Source organism: Zalophus californianus, chromosome X (genome assembly GCF_009762305.2).
Source record: "Zalophus californianus isolate mZalCal1 chromosome X, mZalCal1.pri.v2, whole genome shotgun sequence".
NCBI lineage: Eukaryota > Metazoa > Chordata > Mammalia > Carnivora > Otariidae > Zalophus > Zalophus californianus.
The window spans coordinates 94,107,756-94,127,580 of NC_045612.1; the positions used below are offsets into that span (position 1 = coordinate 94,107,756).

Below are 19,825 nucleotides of genomic sequence, written 5' to 3' on the forward strand. Positions count from 1 at the left end.
CGTCTCTCCGGTGATGGGTGTTGGCTGTCGGCTGGGACCCCAGCTGGACTGTGAGCCGAACACCTACAACATGGCTTCTCCAGGGGCTCTCTTCACCCAGACTAGCTTGGGCTGCCTCACAGCATTGCTGCTGAGTTCCAAGTGAGAACGCCTCAACATGGATAGAAAAAAGTGGTGTCGGGGCGCCTGGGTGGCTCAGTCGATGAAGGGTCTGCTGTTGGCTCAGGTCATGATCTCAGGGTCCTGGGATTGAGTCCTGTGTCGGGCTCCCTGCTCCTTGGGGAGTCTGCTTCTCCCTCTGTCACTCCTACTCATTTTCTCCATCTCTCTCTCTCTCAAATAAATAAAATCTTAAAAAAAAAAAAAGTGGTGTCACCTTTTAGGAAGCGGGCTTGGAAATCGGATAGTGTTACTTCTGCTGTAGTCACACACCCACCCAGAATCAAGGAGAGAGAACATAGACCCCACCTCTTGATGGGAGAAGCCTCAAAAGCCTTACAATCACTTTGTAAGAAGAGCTTGTAGGTTGGGATAGCTTATGGAGGCCATATTTGGAAAACAGCATCTGCCACATTACTCAGTAAATATTTGTTGAATGATCGCTTTATGCTCTCAACCACTTTCCCCACCTCCCTGCTTTGCTATTTTACTAATTATATGACTTGGGACAACTTACTGTATCAGTCGGTTCTCCAGAGAAACAGAACGGACAGGATATAAACATCAACATAAACTTGTATGTATAGATAAAGAGATTTATTTTAAGGAATTGACGCATACGACTGTGGAGGCTGACAAGTCTGAAACTTGTAAGGCCAGAAACTCAGGCGAGAATTGATGTCACAGTCTAGAGTTTGAAATTCACAGGGTAGGCCAACAGACTGGAAACTCCTGACAGGAGTTCACATTGTAGTGCTGACGCTGATATCCGTAGGACAGGCCGGCCAGCTGGAAACTCAGCTAAGATTTCTATGTTGCAGTCTTGACGCAGAATCCCTTTTTCTCCAGGAAACCTCAGTTTTGCTCTTAAGGCCTTCCACTGATTGGATGGCACCCACCCACGTTATCAAGGGTAATCATGGTTTACTTAAAGTCAACTGACTGTCGATGTTAATCACATCTACAAAAATACCCTTACAGCAACATCTGGAGTATTCGACCAAACAACTGCGGGCCATAGCCTAGCCAAGTTGACACATAAAATTTAACCACCACACTTAGCCTCTCTGAACCAGCTTTTTCCCCTTTGAAATGAAGATAAAAGTCCCTCACCAGGCTGCCGGTAGGATGAAATGAGAACTGATAGCAGCCTCTCCGGGGGCTCACTCCCATGATCTCTGTCTCCTGGTATTCATGCCCTTGTGTAATCTCCTCCCCTTGAGAGTAGGCTGGACCTGTTGACTCACTTTTTTTTTTTTTAAGATTTTATTTATTTGTCAGAGAGAAAAAGAGAGAGCACAAGCAGGAGGAGTGGCAGGGCAGAGGGAGAAGCAGGTTCCCCGCTAAGCAGGGAGCCCGATGCGGGACTTGATCCCAGGATCCCCGGATCACGACCCGAGCCAAAGGCAGCTGCTTAACCAACTGAGCCACCCAGGCGTCCCCATTGACTCACCTTTAATGAACAGAAATGGAATACGGAATTAAGCTATACGAAGACTTGGTTCTCATCTTGCCCCCCCTCTCTGAGGGAAGCCAGCTACCATGTTGTGAGCTGCTTACAGGGAGGCCTACATGGTGAGGGAATGTCTCCAGCCAATGGCCAGTGAACACGGGAGGCCACTAACCGCCACGTGAGTGAGCTTAGAAGTCCCCCACCCCATCCACCCTCTAGTAGAGCCTGTGACTGGTCAACATCTTGACCGCAGCCTCACCAGAGACCCTAACTAGAGGTACCCGGTTAAACTACACCTGGATTCCTGGCCTGCAGAAACTGTGACAGAAGAAACGTGTGTTGTTTAAAGCCTCTGGGTTTTGGGGTAATTTGTTATGCAGCAATAGATAACTAACATGTTATATGGGTGATAAGTGCCTAGCACGCTCTCTGGCACACAGTAGGTGCTCAATAAATGTGATTAGAATCTGATTCTTCGCCCGGAGCCAGCGCGGTGAGGACCATGTTGCTCCCGAACATCCTGCTCACCGGTACACCAGGGGTTGGAAAAACCACGCTAGGCAAAGAACTTGCATCAAGATCAGGACTGAAATACATTAATGTGGGTGATTTAGCTCGAGAAGGGCAGTTATATGATGGCTATGATGAAGAGTATGAATGCCCCATTTTAGATGAAGACAGAGTAGTTGATGAATTAGAAAACCAAATGAGCGAAGGTGGAGTTATTGTTGATTACCATGGTTGTGATTTCTTTCCTGAACGCTGGTTTCATATAGTTTTTGTGCTGCAAGCAGATAACAGTGTATTGTACAAAAGACTTGAAACAAGGGGTTATAATGAAAAGAAACTAAAAGACAATATTCAGTGTGAAATTTTTCAAGTTCTTTATGAAGAAGCATTAGCATCCTACAAGGAAGAAATAGTACATCAACTGCCCAGCAATAAACCAGAAGATCTGGAGGATAATATCAATCAGATATTGAAGTGGATTGAGCAGTGGATCAAGGATCATAGCTCCTGACTTACAAGACTGGCCACTTTACAACCACTCTTGTTATATCCCTGCCATAATGAATAAATTGTCCAGTTATCAGTAAAACTTTCTTATTAAGATTGTGCTGTAGGACTAGTAGATGGATAATCTAAAGGTTTATGTTTGGGCTTTTTTTCTCCACGAGAAAGCAAAACATTCTCAAGTATAGTATATATAATATCATTAAGGATTTAGAGTAAAAACTGTCATCTTAAATGCTTCAACTGCTGAAGAATAAATAAATCTGACCAAATGGGTGGCTATCTTCTAAGCTGGTTACAAAAGAAAATGAAGATGATCCCTTAAAATAAAACTTAAGACTAAGGATAAAAAAAAAAAAAAAAGAATCTGATTCTTTTTTTAAAAAAGAGGTTTTTTTTTAAATTATTATTTTTAAGTAATCTCCACTCCCAACGTGGGGCTCAAACTCACAACCCCGAGATCAAGAGTCAACCGTTCTACCGACGGAGCCAATCAGGCGCCCCTGGAATCTGATTCTAAATGAGCTCTGGCTTCATGTGAAAGTTCTCCCAGAGAGATTTGCATCTTCACAGAAAACTCCATTCCAAAGGCATTTTGTCACAGAATTTTCCAGCAAACTATGGGGAGAGATACACTTTTGAGACCACTTGAGGTCACACGATGCAGGTGGTCATCAGTTTTGGTTCCAGGTAAGGTAGATTTTCTCTCCCTCTTGAGGAAGAGACTATAGCTGAGCATGTCTGACGCAGGGGCCCCGGCAACTTCCTCAGGGTAAGCACTGATACTGACAACAACAAACACCTATAGAGAGGGCATGCGAGATACGGTGGGGGGCGCAAAAGCCCGGTGTCCCTGATTTCAGAGTACGTACAGGTGAGTGAAGAGGCTAGTGAATAATAATGACAGCAATGCAAATATACTTAAAGCTGACACCAGTACTCTGCAGGGAAGGATTTTGTAAACTAAGAAACTGACCTAGACTAGAGGGGTCAGGAGAATCTCTTAGATGGGGGGGACATGCAAGCCGAGATAGGAGGACAAATGGGCATGAGCCAGATGAAGGGGGAAGGGAAAAGCATTGCAGACAGAAGGAGCGGCATGTGCAAATGTCCAGCGATGGGAGGTAATCTGACATATTTGAGAGCTGATAAAATATCTGTGTGTGAGGGACGCCTGGGTGGCGCCGTTGGTTAAGCTTCTGCCTTCGGCTCAGGTCATGATCTCAGGGTCCTGGGATGGAGCCCCATGTAGGGCTCCCTACTCAGGAGGGGATCTGCTTCTCCCTCTGCCCCTCCCCCTCGCTCGTGTGCACACACGCTCTCTCTCTCTCAAATAAATAAATAAATCTTAAAAAAAAAAAAGCCACACACACAAGATCGGTGTGTGACTGGAAGTCAGACAGCGAGGGGGACGGGGGTGGGGCAGGGCGGGGAGAGGCTGGAGTGGTCAGCAGGGACCAGACTATGCTGGCCTTGTAGTAAGTAAGTGGTAGCGAGGGTCTGGATCTTTATTTGGAAAACAATAGGAAGCCGTACAGGTGACAGGTGGGAGGCATCAAGCTGATGTCGAACATGCCCTAATCCCGAGTGGAGACAAAAGCCCAAAAGCATGAGGTAATGGAAGCGATATCACTGGCTCTGAGTTCAAGTTCTAGCTGTGCTTCTTACCAGCTGTGTGACCTCTGGCAAGTTTCTAAACCTCTCTGTGTTTCAACGCCCTTCTACGTAAAGGAAGCAGAATGAAGCCTACCTTTCGGGGCTGTTGTGCCGTCATGTGAGATTAGGCCTGTGTCCTGTGAGCCCTCGCGGACTTGGCAATCAAATTCCGACCAAGAGAATTTGATTTTTGCTATGACTGATGCAGTGTGTACTTGCTGCCCTGTTTGAGAATATTCGATTCTGCCATAGAAGACAAGAAAGCAGCGGGATGGATGGAATTTGTCATTGATAAGGAAGTTAGTAAGCTGGGGAAAACGTTAGGCAGATAAGGTAGAGCATATGGGCGAACATGGAGAGAAAAAGGTAGAAAGAGCGAGAGATTCCTAATATTCATGAGGCACTAAATATACAAGAGGCACGGAATATTCATGAGGCACTAAATATATTTAAGGCACCTGAGGCACTAAATATTCATAATAAACTAAATATACATGAGGCATATGAAGCACTCAATATTCAGCCACCCATTGGTAACACTCATTCTGGCCCCATGTGTCCCATGCCCAAGGAATGCAAATTACCTCCATGGCTGCTCCTCGGGCTAATTGGAGAAGCGCAGCCGTGGCCAGACATGCTGTCTCTATATCTCTCTGATAGAGCATGCGTGCACCATTGGCCCCGGGCGCCTTCCAGACGTCTATGCACCTCAAACCTCAACTATGGTCTCGTACCCACGCAATCAGAAGGCTGACGGAGGCAGCAGAGACAGAGCATTGCCTACCCCAGGATTCAAGCAGTGCGGTCCTTCTGTCCGCTTGTACCCTGTCCTAAGTAGGTAATCCTACCCCATCTCTCTCTCTGCTTCTCACTGTGTGTTTCCAGTTGCTTTGCTACACTGCGTGGATTCGAGCTCTTTGTCTTGGTTTGTGAGCCTTGCTCGCCCGTGATCTCTGGGATAGCTTGCCTGGAAGTGTCCTCGGGGGGCGTGGTTGCATGGAGGTGAGTTCCCGCCTGGCAAGTGAGTCATGATGGAGGATGAAAGTCTCCTGGCTCCATGTCAGATGGAACATTGTTCTGAGCAGGTCAGGCATGGAGGTTAGAAGCCTGGGAAAGGGGTGTAGCGTGCATCAAGCCAGCTCTAAGGGAATCGTGATTATCTGCAATGGGCGAGCGCTTAGCAATGCAAAAAAGGTGCCAACGGTTGACGAGTGATAGTTGTGGGGGCCTGGAGGGACCCCGAAAGCCTGCTGCAGGGAATTACTTGTGCCCACAGTTGGCTCGCTTAGTGTCGGGTGAGATTTCTAATCCCTTCAGGTATGTTAACAAGAATTCCCAGATTGGAAAATGGACCCCAAACACCAAGAGGTTAAGAATCCCTGTGGCGGGCACTAGTCATCAATGGTCCCCTAAATTTTCAGTGACTTTAGCACAAGAAAGACTGATTTCTCACACGCACACAGTATGCCCCTTTGGGGTTGGCTGGGGGGTTCTGCTCTCTCTAGCCCTCGCTCCAGGACCCTGGTCAATGGGCTGCTTTTTCCAACAGTGCCATCTATTGTGACAGAGGGGGAAAACGGGCTCACTTCCTGCTCAGAACTCACTGGCTGCCATTGATGGGTCATGTGGCCCCAGTCATCCGCGGGGGCGGGGGGGGGGAGGGGCAGGAAGCACAATTCCTCCACGTGCCTGGAAGGTGGGGGAGCCAACCACAGGGAGTGGGCATCTCTGATTTGACTTCCGGAGTGTCTTCACTTGAATGTGCAAACGCTCAAGGACACCGAAGGGTTTGGGGATGAGAGTATCCTGACTCTAAGACCCAGACCCCCGAGGCTGCCTTCAAAAGATCCTCTGAGGTTTTCCAACACCGCAGACATTCCCACAGACTCACTCCAGTGTCCTCTGCCTCCTCCAAAGCGTTGGTTCCAGGCACCGGGGAGAAGATGGCCGACGGTTATCGAAAAAGACAAGAGTTTCTGTCTTCTGGAGTGACACGTGCAGTGGCCAGAGGGGACGAAAGCCTCTGGAAAGAAAGGTGATGAATGGAAGGACATCGGGGCAGCCCGTGTAAACTTGGCGTGACCTTTCCCATTTAACTCATAATAGGTAAACGCTTTTGGCTTTTTAAATAGCATTTACTTTAAGTAGCCCTGTTAATTAGTATTAATTAGCTGCTAGTAGTTTCTGTTGCCTCCTAATTGGTGGTTTGCAAGTCAAGAAGTTGAGGTGGAGAGAGGTAAAGGTAAAGGTGAGAGGAGAGGGGGGCTTCTGGTTTTCTAGAACGAGCAATTAGTAATCATTCACTGGAAAGCGGGGGTGCTTTGAAGGTGGAAAATTTCTCCTGAGCAGTCATCCATGGCCGGATCCACTCCCTATTATGCTTGATGCAAACACACACCCAGCTTCCTTTCACAGGTGTGGCTTGAGGCCAAAAGCACTTTCTCTCCAACCCTCGCTGAGTCCTGGACCAGCGATCCTCTCCAAACCCCTTGCAGAGGCATTGCCCACTTGCCCAAGCCTGTCCCGGCAGGTTCTCTTTCATCTACAGCCTTGCTAAAGAACATGATGAGGGCAGAAGTTGCCAGATCTTTGGGAGTGTCCCTGGTTTCTGCCCCCTGGGGAGAGGAAGAGTGACAGCCTGGAGAGCTGGCTACAGTCGGATGGAAGGGGAGAGAGCTGGTTTCTAGAAGGTCACCAAAATGTTAGCCCCTGAACTTTGGAATCGCGGACTTGGGTCCGAGTTCTAGCTCTTCCACTGCTGTCTGTGTGACCTTGGGCTCCTTGCACGTCACCCCTCTGAGCCTGTTTTCTCACATGACCAGTAAGAGAAACTTTTCCTCATAGAGTTCATTCAAGAATAAATGCAATCGGGGCGCCTGGGTGGCTCAGTCGTTGAGCGTCTGCCTTCAGGGTCCTGGGATCGAGCCCCGCATCGGGCTCCCCGCTCCGCGGGAGGCCTGCTTCTCCCTCTCCCACTCCCCCTGCTTGTGTTCCCTCTCTCGCTGTCACTCTCTCTGTCAAATAAATAAATAAAATCTTTAAAAAAAAGAATAAATGCAATCATATACGCTAAGTGCTTAGCACTTTGCCTAGCACATAGGAAGTGCTCATTAAATGGCATTATTATAAATAAATCTTCGAGTCATTAACAAGTTGAACCTTAATGAGGTCTTCGGCACAAACCTAAATTTGAAGCCAGACCCTCGGCACCAGCCACCAGGAGAATTGTTCCCCCCTGGGCACCTAGAATGCAGCTGGCTTTGACCGACATTATCCTGCTCCTCGTGGGAGCCTGGAATGAAGGAGCAGGTAGTCACAGCATCTTAAACAACCCCGTGGATTGTGGAAAGAACTTCCAAACAGCCAGCGGGCATCTCCTGGTATGCTTCTAGACCTAGGAGCGTTTTCTGACCTCAGCTTGCTCTAGACCCGAGTCCTAGGTGGATCCTGGCAGCCCCCCGACCCCCAACCGTCAGCCCTTGGCCCTAGGTACCAAATCATCTGGAGATTTTCGCTCGTGGCATCTGCTATTTGTACTGGTGAGGGGGACATTCAGTTGCAAGTAACAGTGACCCAGATTCACAGTGGCCTGAACAAGAGAGTTTATTTGTTTCATACACAAAAGTCCAGAAGAATGAAGCCCAGGGCCAGTCTTCCTGTTCTCTTGTCACTCAACTGTGCGTAGTCTCCATTCCCCAGGTCACTTCTTGGTCCAAGATGGCTGCTCCAGCTCCAGCTTTCACGTCCACGTTCCGGCCAGCAGAATATAGAAAAGGGGGCAAATGACACATGTCAGCTGTCTTTGGAGGAAGGCTCCTAGAGATTTGTCTCATGGTTTTTCCCATTACATCTCCATATAGTCACGTGGCCACACCTGGCTGTGAGAAGGCGTGGAGGAGAAATGGCTGGTCTGAAGTAGGAAGCGAGAAGTGTGTGCCTCTGTTCAGAAAGTCTCATTTGGGGCTTCAGTTAGCTAGAGTTGGGTTTGTAACTTGCAACCAAACAACAACTAAGACAAATCATTATCAAGATCGTTTCCCTCACCCTGCAGTAATGGAGTTGCCCACAACAATGCCTCAGAACCATGTGTAGGTGGTTGTTTAAAACATTGATTTTCTGGGGGCGCCTGGGTGGCTCAGTCAGTTGAACGTCCGACTCTTGATTTCAGCCCGGGTCATGATCTCGGGGTCGTGAGATCGAGCCCCACGTCCGGCTCCGTGCTCAGGTCCGAATCTGTTTGAGATGCTCTCTCTCCCTCTAGACCCTCTGCCCCTCCCCCTGCTCATGGGCACATGCTCTCTCTCTAAATAAATAAATAAAATCTTTTTTTTAAGATTTTATTTATCTGACAGAGAGAGAGAGAGAGTACAAGCAGGGGGAGCAGCAGGGAGAGGGAGAAGCAGACTCCCCGCTGAGCAGAGAGCCCAACGTGGGGCTCAATCCCAGGACCCTGGGATCATGACCTGAGCCAAAGGCAGATTCTTAACCGCCTGAGCCACCCAGGCGCCCCAATAAATAAAATCTTTTTAAAAATACTCATTTTCTGATCCTATCCCCCAGAAATTCCGATTTCTTGAATCTGGAGTAGGGTCAGGACTGTATTTTCAGCAAACCTCTCTCCCACTCCCACTCCCACCCCCGCCCATTGTGGGAAGTCCAAGGACTACCGTTTGAGAAAGGCTGATTTACAACCGCTTCAGAAGGGTATCAGTAACTATTACTGTATAACAGCCCCAAACTTCCTGGCTTAAAACGACAACCATTTTATTCTGTTCACAGATTTTTGTGGGTCAGAAATCTGGAGAGGTTATAACAAGGACAGCTTGCCTCTGCTCCATAATGTCTGGGCCCTCTCAACGGGAAAGACTTGAAGCTGGGGCTGTCTCAAAGGCTGGGGGTTGGAACCATCTGGAAGCTCCTTCAGTCACAAGTTTGGGAGCTGATGCTGGCTGTTGGCCGGGACCTCGGCGGGGTCTACGGAGTGGAACACGAACATGTGGGCCTGCCCATGGGTCTCAGACTTGCTCACAATGTGATTAACAGATTCTAAGAGTGAGAGTCCCAAGAGAGAGCCTTGAGGAAACTCGCTGGCCTTTACTGACCAAGCCTCGGAAGTCAGATCATATTACTTCTGCCGTAGTCAGAGGCCGTCAGATTCAAGGGGGAGGGGACATGGACCCCACTCTACCCTGCATTGCAGAAGGGCGTATGGGATGAATGAGCGCTCTTATGGCTGCCACCTTTGGAAAATATCATCTTCCTCATGATGAGCCCTGTGCACCCGTAGAGGGACCTTCCAGAACCAAATCTCCCCTCCTCCTCACTGTTTTAGGTGATGGCCTTTTTCATCAGCCAAGATTCGGCCTTTCCACCACATCCTGCCCTGGAAGAAGACTGAGGCCAGGGGAATGGGGCCAGCCTCATCACATAGGGCTCCACCTGCCGCTTGGGCCTCTAAGAGGCACCTGGGGTGTCCTGGTTCCGCGGTCCTCTTGGCCTTGCAGAATCTTGTGTGGGAGCCTCAGGAGCGAGCAAGCCGATCCGGGCGTGGAGAACACCTCTGGCCAGGATTCCAGGTGGGGTGTTTCAAGGAACCCCACTCAGGATGTAAAAAAAAGCCTCTGTCACGTGGCTCTTTGACCAGCTGAGAATAGTTGCCCCGCTTTCTCTCCCTAGATTGCACAGAAGGGGCAGGAGAACTCTTTCTTCTGTCTTTTTTAATATTACCTTGAACAGTGCCCTGGGATGTGATTCTTCCACATCCAAGGGGAACGTACCCGTGAAACCATGGTGCCCGATTCCTGGGGACCTTGCGTGCTCTGGCTGAGAACGTCCTCGGGCATGTGGCATTTTGCCAGCAGTCCTAGCTTGGCTGGTTTCCTACCCGGGCCCAGGAGGGCAGGCTTGGCAAAACTTGGCTGAACTAAAGGATGGCCCCCCGTACGTATAGCCATACTTCCCCTGGCCTACTGGATGCTATTCCTCTGGTTAAAATCAAGGAGTCCCCTCAGACTAACCTCAGAGACCTTCCTCTGACCCTCTCACCTTTCAGATGAGGGAGAAGAGGCCGGAAAGCCCAAGTGACCCATCCAAAGCCATGTAGCTGGCCAAACTTGAAGTCCTAAGCAATTTCTTCCTCCCTCCCTTCTTCCTTCCCTCCCTCCCTCTCTTTCTTTCTCTTTCCTTCCTTCCTTTCTTTTTAGTAATCTCTACACCCAACGTGGGGCTTGAACTCATGACCCTGAGATCAAGAGTCACACACTCTTCCAACTGAGCCAGCCAGGTGTCCCCCTCCAACAATTTCTGACTCCTCCTAGGGCTCCTTTATGAGGGGGAGGCCTTGAAAGGGGGGCACTTCTCACATCTTGTTAATTAGTGAAATGCCTCTCTCACCTTTCCCTCCTTTTCTTCTTTCTTTCTTTTCTTTTCTTTTCTTTTTTTTTTTTAGATTTTATTTATTTATTTGAGAGGGGGAGAGAGAGAGAGTGCATGCGCGCATGAGCAGGGGAGGGAGAAGCAGACTCCCCACCAAGCAGGGAGCCTGACACGGGGCTCCATCCCAGGACTGGGATTGTGACGTGAGCAGAAGGCAGATGCCCAGCTGAGCCACCCAGGCAGTCACGTTTCCCTCTTTCTGAACCCTTCCTCCCTTTCCTGTGTGCACTACCCTCTGCATTTGCTGTTCCCATCAACAGATGGAACAGACGTTTATTTGAGTTGGTGTATGCATTAAGCTCCCTCTGGAATGAACTTGCTGCTGGTGGCTGTCCTGGTTTAAGCTGTCGTTCAAATAATGCATGACTCTTAGAGCTGGGCTTTTCCCCTAATAAACTCATCAGTGGCACTATTAGGAACCCTTGGGGTTTGTTCTTAATGTTGCCATCAAAAATTCTGCAGTGTATTACAGATGGCAGAACCAGCTCATCAACATCATCCAAAGCAGTTTCAAACAAGCCTGCAAATTTTTTGACACGTTTTCCAAGGCGTCTATGTCCTTGCCCCTTGGATCTGAGATGTACTTGTAACTCACTTGTAATCAGTAGAACCCAGTGACAGGGAATGATTTCCCAGGCGAGGCCAGCCAAGGCCACAAGGCTTCCCCCTAAGTCTCCCTCTTGAGACCCTTGCTCTCTGGATGTCACCTCCAGGGACACTTCCTCTCAGAACCACCCAGCCACGATGCTATGAGAACCCAAGCCACATGGGAGGTGTCCGATACATAGCCTGCCCATCACCAATGACCTTACGTAGAGAACGAAAGTAGGGCTTGCACCAAGCTCCTAGGTGAAGTCCCCTGAGGTCTCCCTGTGAGAAAACAGAACACTGGAGCTGGGCTGTGGCTTCACACCTTCTGTTCCCTCCACCTGGAACGCCCCTCCCTATCCCTTTACCTGGCCAACTGCTTGCTACTGGTTGCCCAAGACTTGGTTCAGTTACCAGCTTCTCTGGGGGGGGGCCTTTCCTGACATCCTAGCATTGCACACACTCGTGCGCGCTCACACTCACACACCCAGAGGCTGGGGAATAAAATCCCTTTTCTGGAATCCATGCCACATTACACCTGCCCCTATTATAGCACTCACCACAGTGCACTGCAATTGTCTGCCCAATCAGACTGGAGGTTTCTGGAACTTGGGACTATCTCTTGCCAGTTCTGGCCCAGGGCTCCAAATATGGCCGACACGCAGTGACGGTCTTCTTCCTCTTCCTCTTCTCCCTCCTCCCGCTCTTCCTCCTCCCTCCCGCCACCTTCTTCTCTCTCTCTCTGACCCTCTGGGCTCTGCTCTACCCACCTTTCCTGTTGCCCAGCAGGGGCTCTCAGCCCCATTCCCTCGCTCTTTGGGCTCAGCTTCATTCCCCTCCACTACGGCAGATTCAGCCCCGGGTTTGCTTCTCCTGGTTTAGCTTGCACCGCTTTTGTGGTTAACAAGGGACGATAGAGCCCTTTCTGGAATCTTCTCCAGGGATCTCAGACTGAAGATGAGAGCCCAGGAGGGTGTTCACTCCAGGCCCGGAGGCTCTCCCCACCTACTGTCCTGGCCCCTGCAGGAGGGCACGGTAGCAGGAGATGGGCCGGGTAAAGGAAGGCCATGTGGGGCCTGATCTGCCTAGAAAGTGTCACTGGCCTTTCCCACACTGAGTCGTGTCACAGAAATTGTTGCCGACAGGGGTCAGGTGGCCTAACACTGAATCTGGAGGGCGGGGATCAGTGTGAATGGTGCCTTGCCCTGAGGAGGGGCCCCGAAGGCCCCCGGGCTAATGAGGGCGGCCAGGCATTGTGAGTGGCCTGCAGATCACTCGGGGGCATGGCAGGGGGCTGGGAGAGGTCTTAGCCCGAGGGGAAGAATGCCCATGTCAGGGAAGGCAGGCCGAGGGGCCCTGCAGTAACCCTGCAAAGGCCGTTGAGCGGGGGGCCTGTGATTGACAGGTGGGTGCTGTCAATCAGGGGAAGCTGGCGGTGAGAGCCTGGGCCACCAGATACAAAAGGGGACCTGTTTGATGAGCTCTGGGGGCTGGGCTGGAAGAGAGGGAGGCTGAGGCAGAGTCGCTGGGAGCCTGCGATTCATGGGACATGAGACACCGGGGTTTTAACTGGGGATCTTTTAGGTCCAGACATGGGCTTATTATAGGGTGTCTGTCTTGGCGAAATTGTCAAAAGGGAGCTGCCTTGTCGATGATGTCTGTGCCAGATCCTTGAGCTTGCCTTAGTTATTCGATGAGGCACTTAGTCACAAATGTGTGCTGGAGAGGCTCTGCTACGGGAGGGGCAGGAAGGGGGGAGCGGGGTTGGCAATGATGGTTTTATTGTGCAAAGGATTCGGGACAGGCTAGGTGCTGAATAAATATTTGATCACTTATGCATATAGCGCCAGGGCTCCGAATTGTATTTTTAAAATAATATCCCAACATTCTCTTTCCTCAGTTTGAAGATTAATTTAAATTAGATGAACGTAGGCAATCTAGAAAATATTTGGAACGTAGAGATTAAAGTACAGAGCGGTGGGGGGGAGACACGTCCTCCCGTTGAAAGTCGGTCGCTGCCAGCCTCCTGGTATATTTAGCTTCCGTCTTTTCACTCTCCATCTTTTAAAATGTAATTGTGATCAACTGTACACACAATTTGGTAATTTGCTCTTTTCTTGCTCAACGTAGTGATACAAGCATTTTTCATGTGATTGCAAACTCCTGGTAAACATCATTTTTAATGGCTACGTAATACGGATTGTATTTTCAATTTTCATTAAATTTCTGTTTTATCTTCAGTCTGATTGCTTCGAGGGGCCTAATTTCTGCCAGTCTTAATCTGCTTATCTGTTTATCAGGAATCGGATTTCCACTGTGGCTGTCCCCTTTTCTGAGGTGGGGGAGGGCGTGGGGGGGTACAAGAAAGAGGGTTCCGAATGGGACAAATGCAGCATGTACATGGGGTCCCCGGCAAGCCAGAGACACTGTGAGGGCCGGACCACCCCAGGGCCACACCCTGAGTGTCTTGTGGTCAGTCTCAATTTCAAACATTTCTGTCCTGTTGTGTCCGTAAGCGCTTGGTTCTAACAGAGACCACACGGCCCACTTAGGATGAAAAAATATGATCCCCACAGGTATGGGCATATTGTGATAGCAAAGTAAGGGTTGGGTAAAGTGTAGCAGAAAGGAACTGGGGCATCCAGTTTGGCGGGGGCGGGGGTAGGGAAGTTCTGTACAAAATATTTAACCTCCAGCTTCTATAGGTGATGAATATGTCTGTCTAACACCAGTTACTGTATCCAATCTCCCTTCTGAAAAGAGGAGAGAAATCATAACTCCTTCAGACAGATAAATGGTACTGGGTGTTTAATTCATTAAGGGACAACCCCCAAACTCTGTGTGTGTGTGTGTGTGTGTGTGTGTGTGTGTGTGTGTGTGTGTACAGTTCTATGAATTTTAACACATGCATAGATTCTTGTAACTATTACCACAATCAGGACACAGAACATCTCCATCACCCCGAATACCTGCGTCTTGCTCCCCATTTGTAGTCAAGCTCTTCCCCATCCCTAATGTCTGGCAATCACTGATCCATTCCCCACCACCATGGTGTCATCTTTTCCAGAACCTCATATAAATGGAATCATGCAGCATGTAAGCTGTTTAAGACTGGCTTCTTTCACTCAACATAACGCTTTCGAGATTCCTCCAAATTGAGTATTTCAATAGTTTATTTCTTTTTATGGCGAAATAGTTTTCCATTGGATGGGTATACCACCATTTGTCTAACCATTCACTCACTGAAGGATGTTTGGGTTGTTTCCACTTTGGGGTAATTATAAATAGAACTGTTATCAACTTTCTTGGCAGATTTTTGCCACTTCTCATTTCCCTTGGATAAATAACAGGCATGGGATTGCTGGGTCACATGGAAATCATACGTTTAACTTTATAAGAAATTGCCAAACCGTTTCTCACAGAGGCTGTAGTATTTGACATTCCCACTAGCAACGTGTAAGGTTCCAGTTGCCCTGCATCCTGTCGGCACTTGATATGGTAGGTGTTTTTTATTTTAGCCATTCTGATAGGTGTGTGGTATGTATCTCATCATTCCCCTCATGGCTAATGATGTTGAATATCGTTTTCTGCTTATTTGCCATCTGTTATCCCCTCCAGTGAAGTGTCAGAGTCTTTTGACTTTAATTGGGCCGTTAGTTGTCTTACTGCTGAGTTTTGAGAATTCTTTACGTATTTTGTAGACAAGTCTTTGGTTGGTTGGATACACGATTTGCAAATATTTTCTCTGGTCTGTAGGTTGCTTCTTCATCCTCTTAAGTGTGTTTTTGACAGAACAACAGTTTTCAATTGGGGTCAAGTTCAATTCATCAATTTTTCTTTCATAGATTACACTTTTGATCTCATGTCTGAGAATTCCACCTAACCCTAGGTCATAAATAATTCCTATGTTTTACAATGTACATTTAGACCTATGATCCATCTTGAGTTAATTTTTTGTATAAGGTGTGAGGTTTATGTTGAGATTTACTCTTTTTTTTTTTTTTTTTTTTGCTATGGATGTCCAATTACTCCAACACCGTTTGTTGAAAAGACTATCCTTTCTCCTTTGAATTGCCTTGTATCTTCGTCAAAAATCCATTTGCCATATATTGATGGGTCTATGTTTGGGCTCTCTATTTCATTGATGTATATGTCTATTCCTCCACCAAGATCACACTGACATACTGTAGTAGGTCTTAAAATCAAGTAGTGTAATTCTTCCAATTTTCTTCTTCTTTTTCAAAATTGTTCTGGCTAGTCTAGTTCCTTTGCTTTATCACACACACTTTAGAATCAGCTTGTCTATACCTACAAGAAATCCTGCTGCAGTTTTAATTGGAACTGTGTTAAATATATAGATCGATTGGGGAGGAAATTGGCACCCTTGCTATGTGGAGTCTTTCAATCCATGAACCTGGTATGTCTCTTCCCCACGTCGTTTAGTTTGTTTGATTGATTTAAGAATTTTCCCTCCCCTCTGGGCAAAGGCACATCTCAAAATGTTGGGCTTCAAGATGAAAAGAGCACCACCATCTGGCATGGATTCTTTCCTTTTACCCAGACACATCCTACTTCCTTCAAACCCAGTAGACATGACTTGTTTTCTACTAGCAATTTTACGCTTTGGGGGAGGGGTAAGAAGAGGGTCTTATGAGACTCATTTGTGCATCTGCTAGAGAATCACATTTTGGTGTATACCTGGGTGTTCTTGTGTATACACATGTACACATATGTGGGCCTCCACGTGTACATATACACACATACATATGTGGGTTTCTGTGCTACACACACATATGCATATATGGGTGTCCAAGTCTACGCGCCCATATGGCCCCGCACAGGCAGCCTCCACCCTCCTCTTTAAGGGTCACGTGATGCAGGCTGAGAAGAAGGAAGGCTGTTCGCCTCACATTTGGAGAGCTGGTGGAAATATGACCTTGAAAGAAACAGCACAAATGCACATATAGAGAGTTCCTTAGCAACTGCTTGTTGAGAAAAAGAAAGGAATCAGGGAAAAGAGCCAGGAAACAAGAAAGGGGAGGAAAAATGGAGAGAGAAAGCAAGCTTGACCCTTTAAGAGAGTAAGCCGGATCCCACAGTGTCCTTGAGGCTTTCTCAGACTCCTGAAAGGGAAGTGGAGGGATATGGGTGACACTTTTAGTCCTCGGGCTGGGACAGTGAGCCACGGTGACATAAACTGAGTCAGGAAGGGGAGGAAATGCCACAGACCCTGTCGCCACTTAGATTAGCACCGTGCACGCATTGGTGAGCTCAGCAATCCTGGGAGTCGGCGTCGCTAGCCCCATTTTACAAAAACAGGTCGGGGGAGATTAAGGAACTTGCCCAAAGTCTCAGGAAAGGGCAGAGTTTGGCTACAAACCTGAACAGTCACCCCCCAGGTTCCTTCCTCTGTGGTTGGATACATTTGCCACGAAGCCCTCGTGGCTGGGAAATGGCCGACGTGGTTGCTTGGGGCTGTCTCCCCGAGCCATCTGGGAAGCCACAAGCCCTGTGGAATCGCAGGACCCCCGGGGCAACAGAGATAATCGAGCCTACACCTCCCTCTCAGCAGCTAACAAAACCGAGGTGCCCAGGGCCAGGTAGACCTAGAAGCCGGTTCGCCCGCCCTCCATTCCTCCCACGTCCACGCCATCACCTGTCTCCTCAGGTCCCCCGAGGTTTGAGAACGCCAGATGCCGCAAGCCAGCCCTCGGGAATTCTCATTTATGCTTTCAAGATGGGGCCTGGGTGGCTTGGATGGGAAACACGGGCGAGTGGCACGAGCCACGAGCCACGCTTCTCAGCTCATTCTCCCACACTGAATCTGTGGAGGACATCTTTGAACGTGCAGAAACTAAAGAGTCAGAGGCAGGAGGGCCTGGGAGGCACACTGCCTGGGTGCAAATCCCAACTTCCTGAGTAAGACCTTGTGCAATGAATTCGCTTCTCCATGCCTCAGTTTCCTGACCTGTGAAATGGGGATATGCATTAGAGTTCTCCAGAGAAACAGAACATATCCTATATGATATATATGTCCTATTGGTGTGTGTGTATATACATATTGGTGAGTGTATATGGGCATTAGTACATAAATATTCTATTAGTGTGTGTGTGTGTATATATATATATATATATATATATATATATATAGTTGTCATACATGAGAGCAATTACCTAGAGCAGCCTATCAAAACATCTATGAGAATTCTGATGCAGAAGTGCATACATATATATATAGAGAGAGAGAAGGAGAGAGAGAGATTTATTATAAGGAATTGGCTCACACGATTATGGAGGCTGAGAAGTTCCAAGGTCTGCAGTCAGTCAGCAAGCTGGAGACCTGGGAGAGCCAGTGGTGTAGTCAGAGTCTAAGTCTGAAGGCCCGAGAACCAGGAGAGTTGATGCTCTAAGTTCCACTCTCAAGGCAGGAGACCAATGTCCCAGCTCGACAAGGAGGCAGGCCAAGTTTCCTCTAACTCAGCCTTTTGATTCTAGTCATACCTGCAACTGATTGGATGTGGCCCACCCACACTGGGGGGGCGGAGGGCAGTTTGCTGACTCAGTCTACCAATTCAAATGTTAACCTCCTCGGGAAATGCCCTCCCAGACACACCCAGAATCACGTCCGACTGAATGTCTCGGCACCCCGTGCCCAGACAAGTTGGCGCATTCAGTTAACCATCACAGGATGCTCACAGCATTGCCAAAGAATTATCTTGGGAAATAAATGAGGTACGTGAGGCATCTGGAATAACTGCTAGCATGTAATATGTATTTCACAAGCATGAGGGAAAATGACGTTGCTAGTACAGATGCGATGTCAGGCCAGGACCCTCGGACTTCCAGTGAGTGACTTAGGGAGTGGCCGGGCATGGTCAGTGTTCCATGGGTGATATCAAGAGTTCATGACAGAAGCCGGAGACTCTCTTTCTGGGGAAGACGGATGGAAAGAACTCATAGCGGCGGCCCACCTGGACCGCCATGGCCCACCTTTGACTCCTTCAGGAAGCTCAAGTTGGGGCTTCCTTGCCCCTGAGGACACCACACAGCTTCCTTCGTCCTCCCGGTGCAGCAGATATGAGATCCCCACCCGCCCAGCCCCAGTCCCCAGGATGGACAGCAGTGACCCAGAGCAGCCCGTCAAAACACGTAGGAGAAGGCGGCCATCCAGGCACAGCCTACACACACATTCCGGCCGCGGCCGCCACCCTCGGCCCAGCACCAGGCCCATTGGCCACAGGTCAGATGGCAGAGGCCAAGCGGCTCAGCCCCTCCCGCCTCCCTCGAAGCCACCACCTTCTCATTTGTTCTCCTGAAGCTCCTCACCCCCAGCAGCCCAGGGGGCTAACCTCTAAACTCCTGCCCCCTCCTCGTGCCTCCCGCAAGTACAGATTTTCGCCCCAGAGGAGCATTTCTCCAGGAGAAGCTGTCAGCAACCCGAGTGGCTGGGAGAGGCCCTGCCAATGTTTTCGTGTCTCGCACACAACCCCATCTGGCGCTGTGCACGTGATGTGTGAAGTGTGTGCACACGCGCACGTGCACGCACCTGGAGGCCGGGCCCCTCTCCCCATCACTCAGCCTCGGCAGGCCCCGCAGAGCTCCCCATAAATCACCTCAGCGCAGAGAGAGGCCGGGAATATGCTGAATCATCTAATTGGCCCAGAAAGACAGTGATAGAATGATTACCTTCCCCCCTCAGCCGCACAGGAGCTGGGCTGCCCAAGAACGCCCGAATTGTCTTCCGTTTTCATGTTAATCAGGATCTTCCGGCCTTGGCCAAGGTCGGGGCTGAGACCTGAGGCCCGTCTGCAACCCAGCCCTCCTCGGACCGACCGGGCCTTCTAGCCCCTGGGCCCCTGGGCCCCTGGGCCCCTGCACCCCCTGAGGCGGTGACTCAGGGGACCCCTCTGTAAAATGAGGCCTCGCCACCACAGGGCACTCTGAGTGTCTCCCGTGAAGGCCACTTTTTTAATAAACCTACGATTAAGTAGAATTACAGGATCCCTGCACTGTTATGCATTTGTCCCAATTCTGTTCCACATCAGCCCTTGTCCTACCCCAAAGTCACATTTCTGAGGTTTAGACGGGAGCTGAGGAGCTATTTAGAGGCTTGTGCTCTGTACACAGTGGCTTTTCTCCTGGGCCCTTGGTTTTGTTTTCCTTGGCAGGGTATGCTCACCGAGAGCAGGCTAGCAAAACTAGCCAGGAAAGCAGGCCAAGAGTCCTATGGAGGAAGGCTGCCTCTCTGTGCCTCGAACACTTGCCCCTTACCCCCTTTCAGGGGCAGCTGGAACGGGAAGAAGCCACCAGGAGCCCCTCCTTCCTTTGCCCCACCTGCTGCCCCCCACCAAGTGCTATAACCTCCAACAAAGTCCGTTTACCTGGAGGAGACTTCAAGTCATCCAGGGACAAGGCCGGGGTTTGCGGGTAGAAGGGAAGGTCTTCGCAGGGCTTCTGGAAGCAGGATTTATCCAAATCACATAAGAAAAATAAGGACCTAGCACAGTGCCTGGCCCATGG

General features: G+C 49.2%; 1 protein-coding gene across 1 annotated transcript; it reads left to right on the forward strand.

The window, feature by feature from the left end:
- Positions 1-2,094: 2,094 nt before the first annotated feature.
- Positions 2,095-2,989, forward strand: LOC118356527 (adenylate kinase isoenzyme 6). Its single transcript, XM_035725597.1, has one exon. It carries the CDS (start codon positions 2,115-2,117, stop codon positions 2,631-2,633), a length of 519 nt encoding a protein of 172 aa, XP_035581490.1. The 5' UTR covers positions 2,095-2,114; the 3' UTR covers positions 2,634-2,989.
- The last annotated feature ends 16,836 nt before the right edge of the window (positions 2,990-19,825 follow it).